Below are 16,452 nucleotides of genomic sequence, written 5' to 3' on the forward strand. Positions count from 1 at the left end.
GGTAGCACGACCACATTCAATTCGCCTTTAAGCGCTATTGGAGAGGTGATTTAATCAGGATCAAAGATTTAGAAGAACTAGGGACAGACCTATAGTAACCTTAGAAGAGGTGGTGAGAATGCATATGTAGGCCTTATATCTAGTATGACCTCAAAAAGAGCTGATTGGAGGGCAAGGATCCACTTAGCCGACCCCATTTAGTTGGGACAAGGCGCTTCTTCTTCTTCTTCTTCTTCTTGTACTTCCATCAATTGGTACCTTCTTTGTAGTTTGTAGTCTCATTCTCCTCTAACGTTCGTTCTCTCAGTGTCTCCTATTGTTTGTAAGTACAGATTACAGACCTCAAGTTTGTTAAGAGGTAGGAATAATAAAATGTGACTTATTGATGTGAAAGAGTGTATGCGATATACACTTGGGGTTGTGTATGCGATATACACTTGGGGTTGTGTATGCAATATACACTTGGGGAGGGACACACAATTGGCTGAATTCTTTCTAAACACTAAGATTAGCCACCCATCACCAACCACAGATTTCAGTGATAAAGATTTATTACATTGCATTAAGTTCAGGACCATTGACCATATGTTCATGAGTATAAATGAAAGAGATCAAACAATAGAATCATTTAACAGGAATTCTAGTTTAACTTTTACTTTCACATGACCCTTTTTTTTTAATGGCCACATAAGGCCCAGATATCACCGCATTTTGACTCAGGAAAATGGAATCAAGATTCCTCCAAGTATCATGTGACGAAGAGATTTTTCTCTGAAGCTCATACAGGTGCTGCATGGCTGTCGTCAGCTCGTGTCGTGAGATGTTTGGTCAAGTCCTATAACGAAACCCTTGCTTGTCTTGCTTCCTTGCTTTGAGGCTGTAGGGACATGAGCACATTCTATATTCTCCCTAATGAGTCGAACCGATTCAAAACTGACCTTCCCTGATGTTAGCTAGCTCCCTCACCCATGAAAGACTTTCTCTCGTCTTTCTTCCTTCAATCCAATAAGGCCGTCCATCCCTTATTCCATTTCTTCCTCAAGTCAAGAATGGCAGGTGTGTACTACAAAATATTGATTTTGTAATAAAAAAAAGTGTGCTTGCCCTTAGCCTTACTATAAGAAATATTCAAGTACTGCAACATTAACTGCATAAAGAAGAAATGATATAGATCACCAAGCCCATATGCACCTGTAGGACCAGGCACCAAAACCATCCTAGCAAGGTCAGGGGTATGAATGTATGATGATATGGCATGTTTTTGTTGGTTCAATCCAGCATCAAATAAGGCAGCCCACTCCAAGTAGAAGCACAAATGAAGAAGAAAAAGGCCAAAACACTGTTCACCTGAATAGTGTACAGATCACAAGCACTTTCTTCAACTGTATGAATGAGCACCAAAACCATCCTAGCAAGATCATGGGGTCTGATGACATGGCAAGTATTTGTTGGCCCAATGAGCCATCAAATATGGAAGCCCACTCCAAGTAGACGCATGAATGAAGAAGAAAAGGCCAAAACACTGTTCATCTGAACAGTGTCACAGCTAACATGTGCCTTAGAAATGCTTCTTATGATATCTTGTGGGCCCGTATAGCAAAGGTTTCTATCCTAAGGCTGCCAAAATGTAGTTTCTAGGGAAATTATGTTTTGTTTTATTGTAATAGAATCTTAGGTAATTTCTAATTTCGGGTACTATTTTTTTTATTTAAGATTCCCTATTTTCTCTGTTTTGTGAAGCTTTGGCCAACCTATAAATAGACCGTCTCAGTTGTACTCAAGGATCGGAATCTCGGTTTTGAGGCCGGTTTCGACCTGGCCTGAAACTAAGAAATGCTGGTTACAGCCGAAATTTTAGTCAAAACTTGGAACATTTCAACCCAAGCTTCAATAGCAGGTTTCAATCTTAATATGATGTGTTTTTCATCTGATTTATTGCCTCCTACCTATTTAAGGCACAATGAACGCAATGAAACTGGTATTTTGTTAAAAAAAGAAATCACTGAAAAGTTATCTTTCAAGTATACTAACACATGAGAGGTTCTCAGAAATACAAATTTTGTAAAATTGAACAAAATGTATTGCATACATGAATTGTTTGATAGAAAATTACATATACAACAAAATACATGTTGAAAACATGGACTGAGTTTTTCTAATTAGAATAGGATTATGTTTCTCAATAAGTCTAGAATTTTATATCTATTTGTTTTTATATTTCCTTTTCCTACTTAGTATAGGGCTTAACTAGGTTGTAACTATAAATACCCTATTGGGGTCTCGTGAATAATATACTTTGATGAGCAATTCTTCACATTACAACATGGTATCAAGAGCCTAATTTCGATTAGGGAAGAAAGAGAGAACTAGAGAAACTTTCTCTTGATTTCCCGCTACCTCTGCCACTGCCGCTAACCGCCACTGTCACTGCTGCCTTTTTTTCCTTCCGTTGTCACTGTCGCTGCCACTGCTGTTGTTCTCCTCCTTAACCGCTTCTGTTGTCTCAGCCGTTATCGCGGCCACTGCTCCTGGGCAGCATCACCATTGCAGCAGAATTCCTTCTTGAGGTCCCTGAGGATCTTGTTGTAGTAAATTCCTTCATTGCTGTATACAGAGCTGCACATATTCTTTCGATCCAGCACCTGAGTCCTCAGCATTTGCCTCGGCAAAAGGATCAAAAGCAGTAGGAATCTGGACATCGAGTTCAGACATGAACCTTGGTTTTTCGAAGTTTAGTAGTGACAGGTGAGGCTTTCTTAGTGAAAAGGGAGAGAACGGAGACGACAAACAAGAAACACTTTGCTATCTTATCTCTCTTTCTCTCTTTTCTACTCTCTTTGAATTTCTTTTCTCGATTGGCAGATTTTTGGTAAATTAGAAAATTTTGGGGACTTTTTCGTAATTTCGAAAAAGTTCAAGGACTTTTCTGCAATTCCGAACAATTTCAAGGACTTTTCGTAATTTCAAAAAAAAATCAGGGACTTTTTTGAAATTCCAAACAATTTCAGGGACTTTTTCATAATTTCGAAAAAGTTCAGGGGAGCTATTTGTAAATTTGAATGATTTCTCCTTGTAATGATGGCTGATCCTATATCTCCCTTATCTAGTACATCTGAAGAGTCTCCCATGTCTTCCATTCATGGGATCGTGAGTTTTCTCCACTTCAGATAACCACTGTGAAACTTAATGAGACAAATTATCTTAGATGGTCTTGTTCGGTTTCCCTTGCTGTTGGTGCTCGTGGTCTTACTGGCCATCTTGATGGGACTTCTACAAAACCTTTCACACCTACTCTGCAACTTTCCAAGTGGTATACAGATGAATGCTTAGTCATGGGTTTTCTAATCAACTCCATTGAATCTAGCATAGCAAAGAGTTATCTCCTCCTTCCTGATGCGGCAACTATTTGGAAAGTTGCTAAAAATACATACTATAGAGTTGGCAATGATGCACGGTGCTTTGAAATTAGACGGAAAATCAATCAGTTACAACAAAAGGACCTTACTCTTTCTCAGTACTATAACAATCTTCGGGGATATTACCAGACTTTAGATTTCTATGGGAAGTTTACACCAAAGAATGTTGAAGATGCTATTGCCTATCAACAATGGGAAGATAAACAAAGAGTTTATGATTTTTTGGCAGGATTGAATATAGAATTTGATCAAATTCGCGCACAAATCCTTTTTAGAGAGCCTTTCCCTTCTCTGGCTCAAGCCTATGCCATGGTAGATACAGAGGATATTCGAAGGACAGTTATGGTACACACTTAGACATCTGATAGATCTGCATTGGTGGCTGATTATGGCAATAATAAATCTAGTTCTCATGATTTTTGCCCTCTAGTAAAGTGTGAATATTGTGGAAAAGAGCGTTATACAAAGGACAAGTGTTGGAAGTTGCATGGATGTCCAACAAATTCCTATAGAGGAGGTAGGAATGGAATCAAGGGCAGCAATCAAGCATCTACAAATCAAACCAATTCTGACACCTTAAGTACTCCAACACCTCTTTCCTCAGATGAGCTCCAGCACCTTTGCCAGTTGATGTCTAGACTTGACTCATCTTCTACAGTACCGACTTCTAGTGCTAGTATAGCCTCTGTCATTATTCCCTTTGTTGATCCACAATTCCCCACAGGTATTTTTGGTTGTCACAATGTTAATTCGACTTATTCCTCCTAGGTAATCGACTCTAGGGCAACCGACCATATAACAGGCTCATCTACTTTGTTTCATACTTATTCATCTGTCCCTTTTGCTCAGGATGTTTGAACGGCTGATGGATCTCTCTCCCCTATCTCTGGGAAAGGATCTATTATTTGTTCGCCTTCTCTTACCTTACCTAATGTCTTGCATGTTCCTAAGTCTTCGGCTAATCTTTTATCTCCTAGTAACCTTACTCGTGATATGAACTGCAAAATAACTTTCTTTCCTTCTCATTGTGTGTTTCAGGACATGGAAACGGGGATTACGATTGGCAGTGGTAGACAAAAAGGGGGGCTCTACATAATGGATGGGTCCCCATCAACTCTTTCTACAGTCACTAGTTCCACCTCTCCTGCACTTTTTACCTTATTACAGTGGCATAGTTGTCGCCACGTTCCTTCACCTATTTTGACCAAGTTATTTCCTGATCTGATTAAAAGGTTTAATTTGAATGATTTTTATTATGAGGCATGTATTTTGGCCAAACAGACCAGGCATGTTTATCCTATGTCAGATAATCGTAGTAAAATCCCTTTTTCAGTCATTCACTCTGATGTGTGAGGTCCTTCTTGGACCATGTCTGTATCTGGTCATAGATGGTTTGTTATCTTTATTGACTATTGTACTAGGACCACATGGGTTTACTTACTTCACTAAAAAAGTGACGTTTTCTCGTGCCTTCAAATTTTTCATAATATGATTAAGACTCAGTTTGGGGCGACAATCAAAATCCTTCGATGGAAAGGAGTACTGGGTGGCGCATCCCTTCCTCTTAGCGACCTATACACCAAACTAGTTGCTCGACACTCCACCTCAAAATGGGGTTGCCAAACGCAAGAATAGACATCCACTGAGGTAGCACGTCCCTCATCTTTACCATGCAGAATGCCTTTTCGCGTGGCATATCTAATAAACCGAATGTCTTCCCGAGTCTTAGACCAACGTTGTCCCCTTGAGGTTCTTTTAGGGACAGTCATGGTGGGAGATCTTGCAAGATATCTCGTGTTTTGAGATAGGCAAAATGAGATGGGGACAGCAGCCTTACGGTGTCACCTAAGGTTTTGGGATATGTCGCCTTTGTCCAAAACCGACATGTTTATGGAAAGTTAGATCCTCATGGGTTAAAGTGCATTTTCTTCGGTTATCCTCCTACACAAAAGGGATATAAGTGTTATTATCCTAGTTCCCATTGTTTTTTTGTCCCTATGGATGTTGTGTTCCAGGAACAAATTCCTATTTTTCTCCCCACACCTCTTCAAGGGGAGAGTTTTAGTGAAGAGGTTCCAGTGTAGATTCCTCCTTTCGATATTTCTCCTGAGATTCCTGCAGATGATCCTCCTTTGGAAGATGGAATGACCGGACAGGAATAGCTGGTGGATGATATACAAGGGGAGACAATACCTCTGAAGACTTATCAAAGAAAGCAACGAGTGACCCCTTTTAAACCAAGCCAGTTAAATGCTTTGGTTCCTGGCCCTGAACAATCCGTTCCTCTAAGTGAGTCTATCTTTGACCCTTCTTCTAATACTACTTTGGACTTACCAATTGCATTAAGAAAGCAGCCTCGAACTTGCACCAAACATCCTATTTTCAATTATGTTTCATACCAGTCACTATCTCCAGAATTTTAAAGTTTTATTTCCTCTTTGTCCTCTACTTCTATTCCCAACACTTGGCAAGAGGCATTATCTCACTCAAACTGGAAAGAAGCTATGCATGAGGAAATGCAAGCTTTGGGAAAAAAAAAAAAAAACGTGGGACTTGGTGACTTTGCCCATAGGAAAGCAGACTGTTGGGTGCAAATGGGTGTCTGTGATCAAGCACAAGGTAGATGGAACTGTTGAAAGGTACAAGGAAAGATTGGTGGCCAAAGGCTTCACTCAAACTTATGGCATTGAATACCATGAGACATTTGCCCCTGTTGCCAAGATGAACATAGTTCGTACTATTATTTCATGTGCAATTAATAAAGAGTGGAGTTTACAACAATTAGATGTGAAAAACTTTTTTTGCATGGAGAACTCCAAGAAGTGGTATATATGGATATACCACCTGGGTATTCTACTACAAAGACTTATAGGAAAGTGTGCAAGTTAAAGAGGGCTTTATATGGGTTGAAGCAATTTCCAAAAGCGTGGTTTGGAAGGTTCCATAAGGCAATGATATCTAATGGCTATAAGCAAAGCAATGCAGACCCCACTTTGTTTATTAAAAGCATTACTATACTTTTAGTATAGGTGGATGATATTGTGATCACAGGCAGTAGTGAGGATGAGATTTCAGCATTGAAGACGTTTTTGGGAACTAAATTTGAGGTCAAAGACATGGGAAAACTCAGATATTTCCTAGGTTTAGAGTTGGCATATTCTACTAGCGGTGTATCTCTATCCCAGAGGAAGTATACATTGTATCTTCTTGAGGAAACTAGGATGCTACAATGTAAGCATGCTGAGACTCTTATTGAGCCTAACCTACACTTGAAGGCAAAGGAAGGAGAACCAGTTGACAAGATAAGGTATCAAAAATTAGTGGGAAAATTGATTTATCTATCTCACACTAGAGCTGACATCACATTTGCAGTAAGTCTTGTTAACCAGTATATGCATGATCCCTACTCCTCACACTTGGATGCAGTATATCGGATCTTGAGATACTTGAAGACTACTCCAGGAAAAGGAATTTTAATTTCAGCTCATGGACATTTGAAGATTGAGGCATATACATATGCATATTGGGCAGGATGTCCGAATGATAAGGGGTCTACCTCTGAGTATTGTGTGTATGTGGGAGGTAACCTTGTCACTTGGAGAAGCAAGAAACAAACTGTGGTTGCGCGGTCCAGTGCCAAGGCCAAGTTTAGGGCGATTGCTCAAGGCATTTGTGAGGTACTATGGCTTAAAGGGCTGCTTCAAGAGGTTTGGACAGATTTGGAGGTTCATATACCGTTATGCTCAGATAATAAGTCAGTAATCAGCATAACTCATAACCCAGTACAGTATTATAGGACTAAGCATGTGGAGATTGACAAACATTTGATCAAAGAGAAGGTTGAGGCTAGGTTGATCTAAATCACCTTTGTTACTTTAAACGAGCAACGGGCTGATGTGTTCACAAAGAGCTTGAGCACGAAGGTATTCAATTACATTATGAGCAAGTTAGGCATGATAAATATCTATGCTCAAACTTGAGGGGGAGTGTTGAAAACATGGACTGAGTTTTTATAATTAGAATAGGATTATGTTTCCTAAAAAGTCTAGAGTTCTATTTCTATTTGTTTTTATATTTCCTTTTCCTACATAGTATGGAGGTTAACTAGGTTGGAACTATAAATACCCAATTGGGGTCTTGTGAATAATATACTTTAATAAGCAATTCTTCACATTACAACAATACAAGAACCAAAAACAAAATCCCAGGCTTCAGTTCTAGGTTGAGTGGCTGGCTAGAATAGGCGGATCCATCCCCTGTCTATAGCATTACTCTGAATAGTGATACTGGATGAAAGCTTCCCATGACATGTTATGTTTAAAGTTGAATAGGAACTGATTCAGAGTGTTTCATAGGTGCTGGAATAGGTGGATCCATCCCTTGTCCATGGTAGTATTCTGAATAGTGAATATGGATGAAAGCTTCCATTATATGTTATGTGTAAAGTTGTCCAAGAACTGATTCACAGTGTTTCTGTAGGTGGGATCATCAGCATAATGTAAATATCTTATCCTAGGAATATGTCATAGGGGAAAATACTTTACACGACAGCCACTCAAGCCATCAACAAAGCAAAATAAAAATAGGGAAGTTTGGAACAAACCTTGCAAGAATCTTCTAGAATCCCTAAAGAAGGAGCAAGTGGTGTGATTAAAGGCAAAGGAGTTACCAATTTAGGGTGAAAAAGAGGTTGAAATCACAAAAAAAAAACCAGAAAAAAATGGTTTAGGGGTCGAAACTGGAAGGGCAAAATCTACCAAAAGCTGTTGAAACCTGCGCAATCTCACAGGTTTCAACCCATTTCAGTTGAAACCTGATACTTTTTCGATTCCACCCAGGTTTCATCTCATTATTTTCAAAAACCAATGTGACAATAACTTCTCTACGCATTGAGACTGATAATAAAAACAACATTTGTCCAATGATAAACATACTTCAAGGAACTGAATTGCAGTTTCCTGTTAAGAAAGAGAAAATAAAATAGAATATGCAGCCTGTGAAACCCAGCCATCAAAAGAAAATAAGGAATTAATTCCCACCTGTCCCTATAAATTCAAACATCAAAGTTGGAACTTCAGGCAAACTTTTCCCATTTGCAATGTTGATAGCCTTTATTTGAACTTCATCCAACAGCTCCACTCTTGATACCTAATGAAGATCATGAAAACATTCAGAAAACATACAAATACAGCTATGAGTATACAGCAGAAGTGGCATAGTTAATTTGGAATGACCTGAATGAAAATATAAAACTGAAGATTATGAAGTTACCAAACTGACAATAAAAACTATACCAGTCTATCAAGATGGCAAAGAAGTATTTTTGGACCTAAAGGATAAAGAGAGGGAGCAACAAGTGGCTTTTAATTACAGGGTAACACACCCTACCAAAGCCCTGAAACAGGGAAAGACAAAATGAAGTGGTGGGAGGCGGAACACTCTAAAAATAGAACCCATTTTGGAGATCAGTACTCAACAGATAAAACAAAACTTAAGTAGAGTTTGCTACCATTGAGAATACATCGAATTCATGATAGCAGCAAAAATATTGCAAAGAATCATGAAGAAGATGTCACTATTTTCAAATAATTGTGGGAAATTGAAATGGAAACTGAAACCCACAGAACAAAAAATAGATGAAAGAGTTTATCGTGTAGAATAGCATTCAGTCTCTAATTATTTATTTTTTTGGGCCAACATTCAGTCCCTAATAAGATAAAAAGTAGGATGGATCAGAGACATTACATCACCATAAAATGAAACTTGAAACCTCATCGTAAAATTGTAAAATGCCATAGTCTGATTAAGGTTAGTGTGCAGCTAAAACTATACCTGGATCCCAGACAGCATAGTGGCAATAGCAACATCGGCCGCATCCTTTATCGTTGGAAAGTTGCACATTGCAACCTGCAGTATTAGTAAGCCATTAAATGCATAATATGAGCATGTAAAGACCAAATAAGAAATTTAGGTAGCACAATTCACAATTTTCAGGATACTACTACTGTTGGGACAAAAATTGTAGGATAGCTGGGGAACTTCACAGTATTTATGAACTTATATAAAAAAATTCCAGTCTAGAAATTTTTTAACAACAAATAACCATTATTCCATTACCGAAGCCACTTCCTGCCACTATTTACCTTGTATTTTTGCATAGTGTGAACAGAATCTATATAACATAGCTCATATGCTCAAAAGATTATGGTCAAGTTTTTCAGGATCTCCACTACAAAATATGATTCTGTTTTTGGGTACTTATCCATGTAATAACAAAAAGCAGTGTTTTTAAAAATTACAAGATAAATCTGACTCATCAGGCATCCATTTTTATTTTAGTGGTTTTTTTTTTTTTTTTTTTTTTTTTTTTGATGGTTGTTTTGTATTAGAAAGGTAGAAGATACAAAAGAAGCAGTCTCCTCAGAAACCCAATTGGGGGAAGGACACTCCTGCAAAAGAGGGCAACCCTCCAATATGGGGTCCCGAACAAGGAGGAAAACCCATTATAATTACACACTGTAATATACTTCAGCTTTCGCATCCTTCTGAATATAAACAATCAGTTCCCAGTTCCCACTCTGAGCATGGATAGTGGATAGTAATGTCTATTGTACCGGTACACATGCTTGGATATGCAGGCTAAAAAGGGATTTTTTTTTTCCTTCTATTAGTGCGAAAAAATAATTCATTACCAAAAGATTAAAAAAATACAAGACTGCAATAAAGAAGAATAGACAGGAGAAAAATACAAAGCAAACCAAAGCCCAACCATCAAAGAGAGGGGATAAGGTGCCGCAAAATGGAACAGGTATGCCCAGGAGACAACAATAACCATGTGCATTGGGAAATCAATTACAACCCAGTGGGGAGCTACAGCAATCTTGGTACTGACAAAAAGGACTATATAGGCTTCCATATTTACTCAAAATTGATTGCAATAGATTTTAAAATTTCTAAGAAATTCAACTATCCGATTTATGCAACTCCAATTTAGTGAGGGCCACTTCTTCCAAGATCTTTTTTTAATAGAACCAACTCATATGGTATCAAGAAAGGGTTTCTTGAAATTTTAGTTAAGGGATATGGAGGATTCTTTGTAAAATGGGCAGTGATGAGTTGATTTCTTAAGACAAAAGGTTATGTTAGGTTTTTTTTGGGCCCAAGATCATACATTCTTAAATGATATTTAAGGTAATCAGGATATTTAGCCCATCCCATGTAAAGGACCAACTGTTGAAATAGAGTCGGTGGGACTGAGGTGCATGGATGGAGGAGAGAGAATGTTTGAAATTGTTGGAACAAGGAAATGAGAAGGTGGAGGTGGCGCCAGGGGTGATGGTGGAAGAGGGTGACGTGGATGGGTAGCAAGGCTCAAGCACAAGGGGAAGTTGGATTTGGAGGGGCCTCTTGCTACAACAGAGTCTCAATTGGTTGAAACTCCTATAATTTCTCAGCCTTTTCCAGCTCAGAAGCCGTCAAATGAGACCCTGGCATGCGATGGAGAGTTTGATCAAGAGTTGAGTTTCATTTTTTTTTTTTTTTTTTTTGAATTTAAAAATTCGATGGATGAGGATAAGGTGCCTAGGGGCCATTCTGAGTCGTTTGGGGACACTAGGAGAGTTGGAAATGTTGTCACTCCCAATTTGAAGGCTTTGAAAGTCAAATAGAAAATTCTAAGGATGTAAGATGTGAGAAGGTTTGAAATGAAGTGGACTCTCAAGGTGAAGGACTTGAAATTCAAAAAGATTACTTTGGTGGATGGTGGATGTCTGAGAGTTGGAAATGTAGCGGATTCTCAAGATAAAGGATTTGAAATTCAAAATGATAATTTCATGGATGGGGGATGTCTAAGAGTCCAAAATGAAGTGGGCTCTCAATATGAAGGATTTGAATTTCAAAATGATAATTTGGTAGATGGGGTATGTGTGGAAGGTGGGCCATCCTAGTGGTTGATAATGATCATGAGTTGGTGGTGGATTTGTTATATGAAAGGTCGCAACCAATCAGTGTTAGCAAGGGGGTTAACCATCAACCCAAATAGACAGATATGGTCAGGTCTTGTGAAGTTGCCCCTGCACTCTCAATGGCTGCTGCTCATCCGAAAAGAGCTGGGGTGAATTATGCATTGAAGAGAGGAGGCTGTGGTGCTTCCAGCCGAGGGGGCCAGAGTTGAAGTCATGCCCAACAGCAAGTTGATTTTGAGGAAGGTACAACATCAAGGAAGGTGCAATGTGATCTTGTCGATGATTGTTTGCAAGCAGCTTAAGAGGAGTTGGTGAATGTGGACAATGCAATACTCAATTTGGTTAGAGGCATTTGGTTTGTAGTGTTTTGAGATGCTACAGAAAAACAAGAATTCATTGTGGTAGATGCTATGCAAAAACCAAGATTTCTTTTTTGGTTAGGGGGATCTTGATTTTGGAAGGTTTTATACTTTGATATGTAACCCTCGAAGATTGGTGTTGGATCCTTTCCTTTTCTTATTAATAAATTTGATCCTTTTTTTTTTAAATCCCATGAGAGTGATATAAATTGTTTGAGATGCAAAATTGGGATTTATAGGTGACAAAATGGGTGAGATTTGGAGGAATTCTAGTAATAATACAAGGGTATGATTCCCCAAGTTTCGTTGGGTTCGGATGGCTAATCGAGAGATCTAAGGGTTCTTGTTCTGGGGATTTTGTGGAGTACAAAGATTTAGGAAAATATCTATATCTTGAAATTGGGTGGTCAAAACAAGGTCAAACTGGTATCTAAGGTCACTAGGACTGGGGGGATGACGTACCTAAAGTTTGGGACAGATCTAATAGTTAGATTGGTGTAAATCTGACCTTGAATTTTGGATCTCTTGGGAAATGCAAAAAATCAAGAAAATTCAAGAAAAATAGAAAAAAGATTTCAAAATGGAAGGGGAATCTGGAATAGAAAAATAGATTGATGAGGAGTTCCAAGTACCTGATTAGGACCTAGAATGGAGCTTTGAGGAATCTAGAATGCTGCTATTGATGGGGGCTGTCAAGGATCTGAGTTGGACTTCACTTATTACCTTCTTAGGGTTGATTCTCCAAACATATTGAAAGATCCACCAGACCTGCTGCAATGTGAATCCTCAAACTAATTGACTTGTTCAATACTAAAGCAGACACACAGTGCTCAAATTAAAAGCTTTTACTACTCAATAATCAGAACTGCCTCTCCCCATTGAGTGGAGGGATTTACTTATACATGCTAGGGGCTGGGTTTCCTACTAGGACTTGTATTCCCAGCCAAATGCTACTAGAGCTCAACAACTACTGTCTTATAGTTTGATCTGTACAAGGCCTGATTTAAAGATTCCAAATTAAACACAAGCTTCTAATTAAAGAAATTGCATACCATACATAGCCCCTAGCAATAGCAGAATTTACAATTTTTCCACTGAACTATTGAGTAGACTAAGGAAAGCAATTAAACTTGAATCAAACAACTGGGCGGCAACCCTAGGGGTTTCCACTGGCACTCCACTTCGCCTTGGACTTGTTCATTAAGTTGGAGGGCACCAATACTGCATCACCAATGGTCGGAACAGAGACATCATCTGTCCCATGGCAGAATAGACGTTTTGTAATATTTGAAAAAATGACAGACCTTTGTGATGATAATGATTCCTGATTTCTTTTTCTGTTTTACCATTTCTCCCAACTTATCTATTTAATAAAAAATATATCGCATAACAAATTTTCTCCGAGTAAATCAAGATTTTGGTTTCCATCCCACTGCATACACTCATGGCATTATATCTACCTCATAATATGGATAAGAACGGAAAACCAGATAAAAAAAAATTGAACAATAAAAGGAGAATGAGATTTCAACAAATATTCAAGTATTGACTGAGGTCTGAGGAACAAATCTGAATGCAATGTTTTAACTATTCAGTCAATTTTCATCGCTCTGCATACTGCCAAAATGACACATTCATTTAATTTAAATACCATCAGTTGAAATGGGTTGGCATTACATATTTAAACCAAAAGCTGTGAATCCAACTCCAACCCCTTGCTTTTGTGTTGTTTAAACCATTGGACATCTACAACAAAGCGTTGGTGCAGGATTTCATGAAGATTCACAGCTTAAGATTTCCTTCTCCCTCAAGTTAATTTTCACAAAATATAAAAAGAGTAAGTAACAGTTAGACATCTAAATCTGACATGATAGACACCATAGACAGATCTACGACTTCGCAGAGTTGAATTTACATTTATGCAGTTGATAAACTGAGTTTCTTGCAACAAATTTAGAAAATAGAAAAGATAATACATACTGGATCCTTGTCCATTTGTAAATAGAAATTGCATATTTTAATATTTTTCATTTATTTGTGTATGCTATAGCATTAAATTAGTATAGGCTATATTTTAAGATAAATACATTCAAGGGACATAGTATACAAACAGTCTAGGCTACAAAATAAAACTAAGTCGAGTTTTTTTTTAGACCATTTGGTTTCCGTTGTCTTTAGGATTGCTTAATTAATGTTTCCATGAAGTTTCTCGGGACAAACATGGACATTTGACCACTGAAATGGACTAAAACCAACCACCAAAATGCACCGATTTTGTTCAAAATTCAGATTTCTCGAAGTACCTTTTGCTACTAAGGCTGGATCTGACTTCATGAACATAGCTACTAAGAAGCGAAAAGATTCCACTTTAAACTTATGAGATATTGTTCAAAGATTAAAAGCATTTCAGCTTATCACAAAACAAATACATCAGTACGAAAAACTTCCAGGAACTGAAAATCCCTTTAAATGAAGGAGAAATAAAGATACCACTGAGTACTGGGGAATTTTTTGAAGCCGTAAAGTAACTTCTGTTATTACTCCCAAGGTTCCTTCACTTCCAATCATCAGCCTTGTCAAATCATATCTACAACATAAGAAAATACAAAAGCTTGTCAAATGACCTACAAAAAAGATGGAAAATCCAGTTATCAATATTCCAATACCTTTTTCCTATTGATTATTTTAAACTAAACTAGAATGACAATCTACAAGCGAATCATTGTGTATGAGCTTATGAAGAGAGGCAATCAAACAGATTGTTTTGATGATTCCAAAGCTAGCTCATATCCAGTTATCAATATTTCAATACCTTTTAACTTCAAAGAAGGGGCAGTTCCTAGTGTTCTATTTTGGTCATTTACGTGGAACCGTGCAGTAGTTTTGGAAATTATGAAGCATTTTGGGTAACCTCGAGAATTTAAACTGGGGTGTTGTCATTTTGAACGAGTTGACCTAATTGCATACACGTCGGGCGTAAATTCCCTCCATTCAGGAATGGACAAAATTTTTCCTTTCTCAAGCAAAAATATAAGAATCCCTGCAGCAAAAATATAGGAGAGAGGGAATGAGAGAGAAACACACCCTGCAGCACTCTTTCTTGCCCGAGAACCAGTCTTGACTACATCCCCATTTGCCAGAACTACCTGCAATAAAACACATCAGAGAAACTAATCTAATTTGCCAAGGTAGAAACAAGAAAAGGATAAAACAAACCTTGAGGTTGATGACATTATCACGCATGGTGCCATACCTACACGCTGAAAACTAATCACCAACTCAAACTAAGAACAAAAATATAAGCATAATTTAGAAAGTAACAGAAACCTTCACCATTTAATAAGATCTGGTTTATATTCCCCCCCTCCCCCCCCCCCCCCACACACAGCCACAAAAAAAAAAACCCTACATATACAAATAAAACACCATATGAACTTTCCTAGCAACATGCAGAGGTTCAAAAGCATCACATAGATTTGCAAAATTACATTGTGGGAAATTTTACAGTAAATTATCTGCTTCAATATGCCAGAAATGCATTAAACGGCAATAGTAAAGATCTTACCAATGAAATAGAGGGAAAAATTAGATAATGGCTTTAAACATTACTTCAACAGCCACTTAATTTAGAACAGAATGGGGAACATTCTGGAATAGGCACAATAAGAATACCTAAGGAAAAAAATAAAACGAACATACCCTGGTACACAAATTAGTGAAATCATAAGACTCCCCCACGAGTTGATGTATAGATCTCAACATAGTTGTACATACACAAAAGCCAGTAGGTTTAAGCCATATTGTAGGGATGTGGTTTACGCGCACACACACACACGCACAACCTGAATCATGGCTTCCAGTTGCCTTAAGCCATATATTTTAGGCAGGTTGAGGCACTGTCCAATGTCAAAATGGTAAAAGGCGGCTTGTAGGGAGAAGACACACATGCTATTACATCTCAGCAAAAGAAACACACACATACACTGATACACACACAGAATAAGCTTGGTACCATAGTGAACTCATCATTATCACCATCATCATCATCATCATCATGTGACTGTTGAGTATTGGCTATTAGAAGACAAGAATCAGACCCAAGTAGAAAAACAAACCAATTGACTTAAGCAGTTCATATCCTGAACCATGGTTTCGAGATGCTCTAAGCCCAACTTTATAAGCAGGTTGAGATAAAATGCATCATCCAATGTCAGAAGGACTAGTTAAAATTATAGGTATTAATTCTTTCTGACAAGTTGATTGGCAAGGAAACTGAAGACAGCAAACTAGGTCACTTAATAGTAACAACAAACAATTACCTCAAATGTGAATACAACCCATGTCAAAATAGTCACTTTGTCAGCTAAGGCAGAAAACTTTCAGGTAGAAAAATAAACAAAAACAGACACGGGAATAATTAGTTCTCAACTAAATCTGAAATTTTCTTTCTGCTTTGTCACAATTACATTGAGCAAGCCATATGTAAAGGAAAAAGAACAGTACCTTACAGCTAATGACCCAGAGCAACGTGTAGCACACATGCCCCCAATGGATGCACCAGGACCTGCTTGTGCAACTGAAAAATATCAAACAGAGCTGGAACTGACAAAAAGATATTAACTTCATGACAAACTGGAAAATAAGACAGACAAAAAGGTTTATATGATTCATTCACAAAGAAAACAAAGTAGAAATCTCTCTTCGCCTTCCACA

At 38.0% G+C, this 16,452-nt stretch overlaps 1 protein-coding gene across 1 annotated transcript in view; it reads right to left on the reverse strand.

Moving 5' to 3' along the window:
• Window positions 1-16,452, reverse strand: part of LOC149024393 (D-lactate dehydrogenase [cytochrome], mitochondrial-like) — a 76,723-nt gene that overhangs the window by 31,463 nt on the left and 28,808 nt on the right. The window contains exons 7-12 of the mRNA XM_089144651.1: window positions 16,243-16,303; window positions 14,956-14,992; window positions 14,824-14,885; window positions 14,230-14,326; window positions 9,249-9,323; window positions 8,456-8,564 (exon numbers count right to left, since the gene is read on the reverse strand). Coding sequence (XP_089000777.1) covers window positions 8,456-8,564; window positions 9,249-9,323; window positions 14,230-14,326; window positions 14,824-14,885; window positions 14,956-14,992; window positions 16,243-16,303 — 441 coding nt within the window. The remainder of the gene's footprint in view (window positions 1-8,455; window positions 8,565-9,248; window positions 9,324-14,229; window positions 14,327-14,823; window positions 14,886-14,955; window positions 14,993-16,242; window positions 16,304-16,452) is intronic.

Source organism: Hakea prostrata, chromosome 2 (assembly GCF_041222555.1).
Source record: "Hakea prostrata isolate BN-2017 chromosome 2, UWA_Hpros_2, whole genome shotgun sequence".
NCBI classification, from domain to species: Eukaryota; Viridiplantae; Streptophyta; class Magnoliopsida; order Proteales; family Proteaceae; genus Hakea; species Hakea prostrata.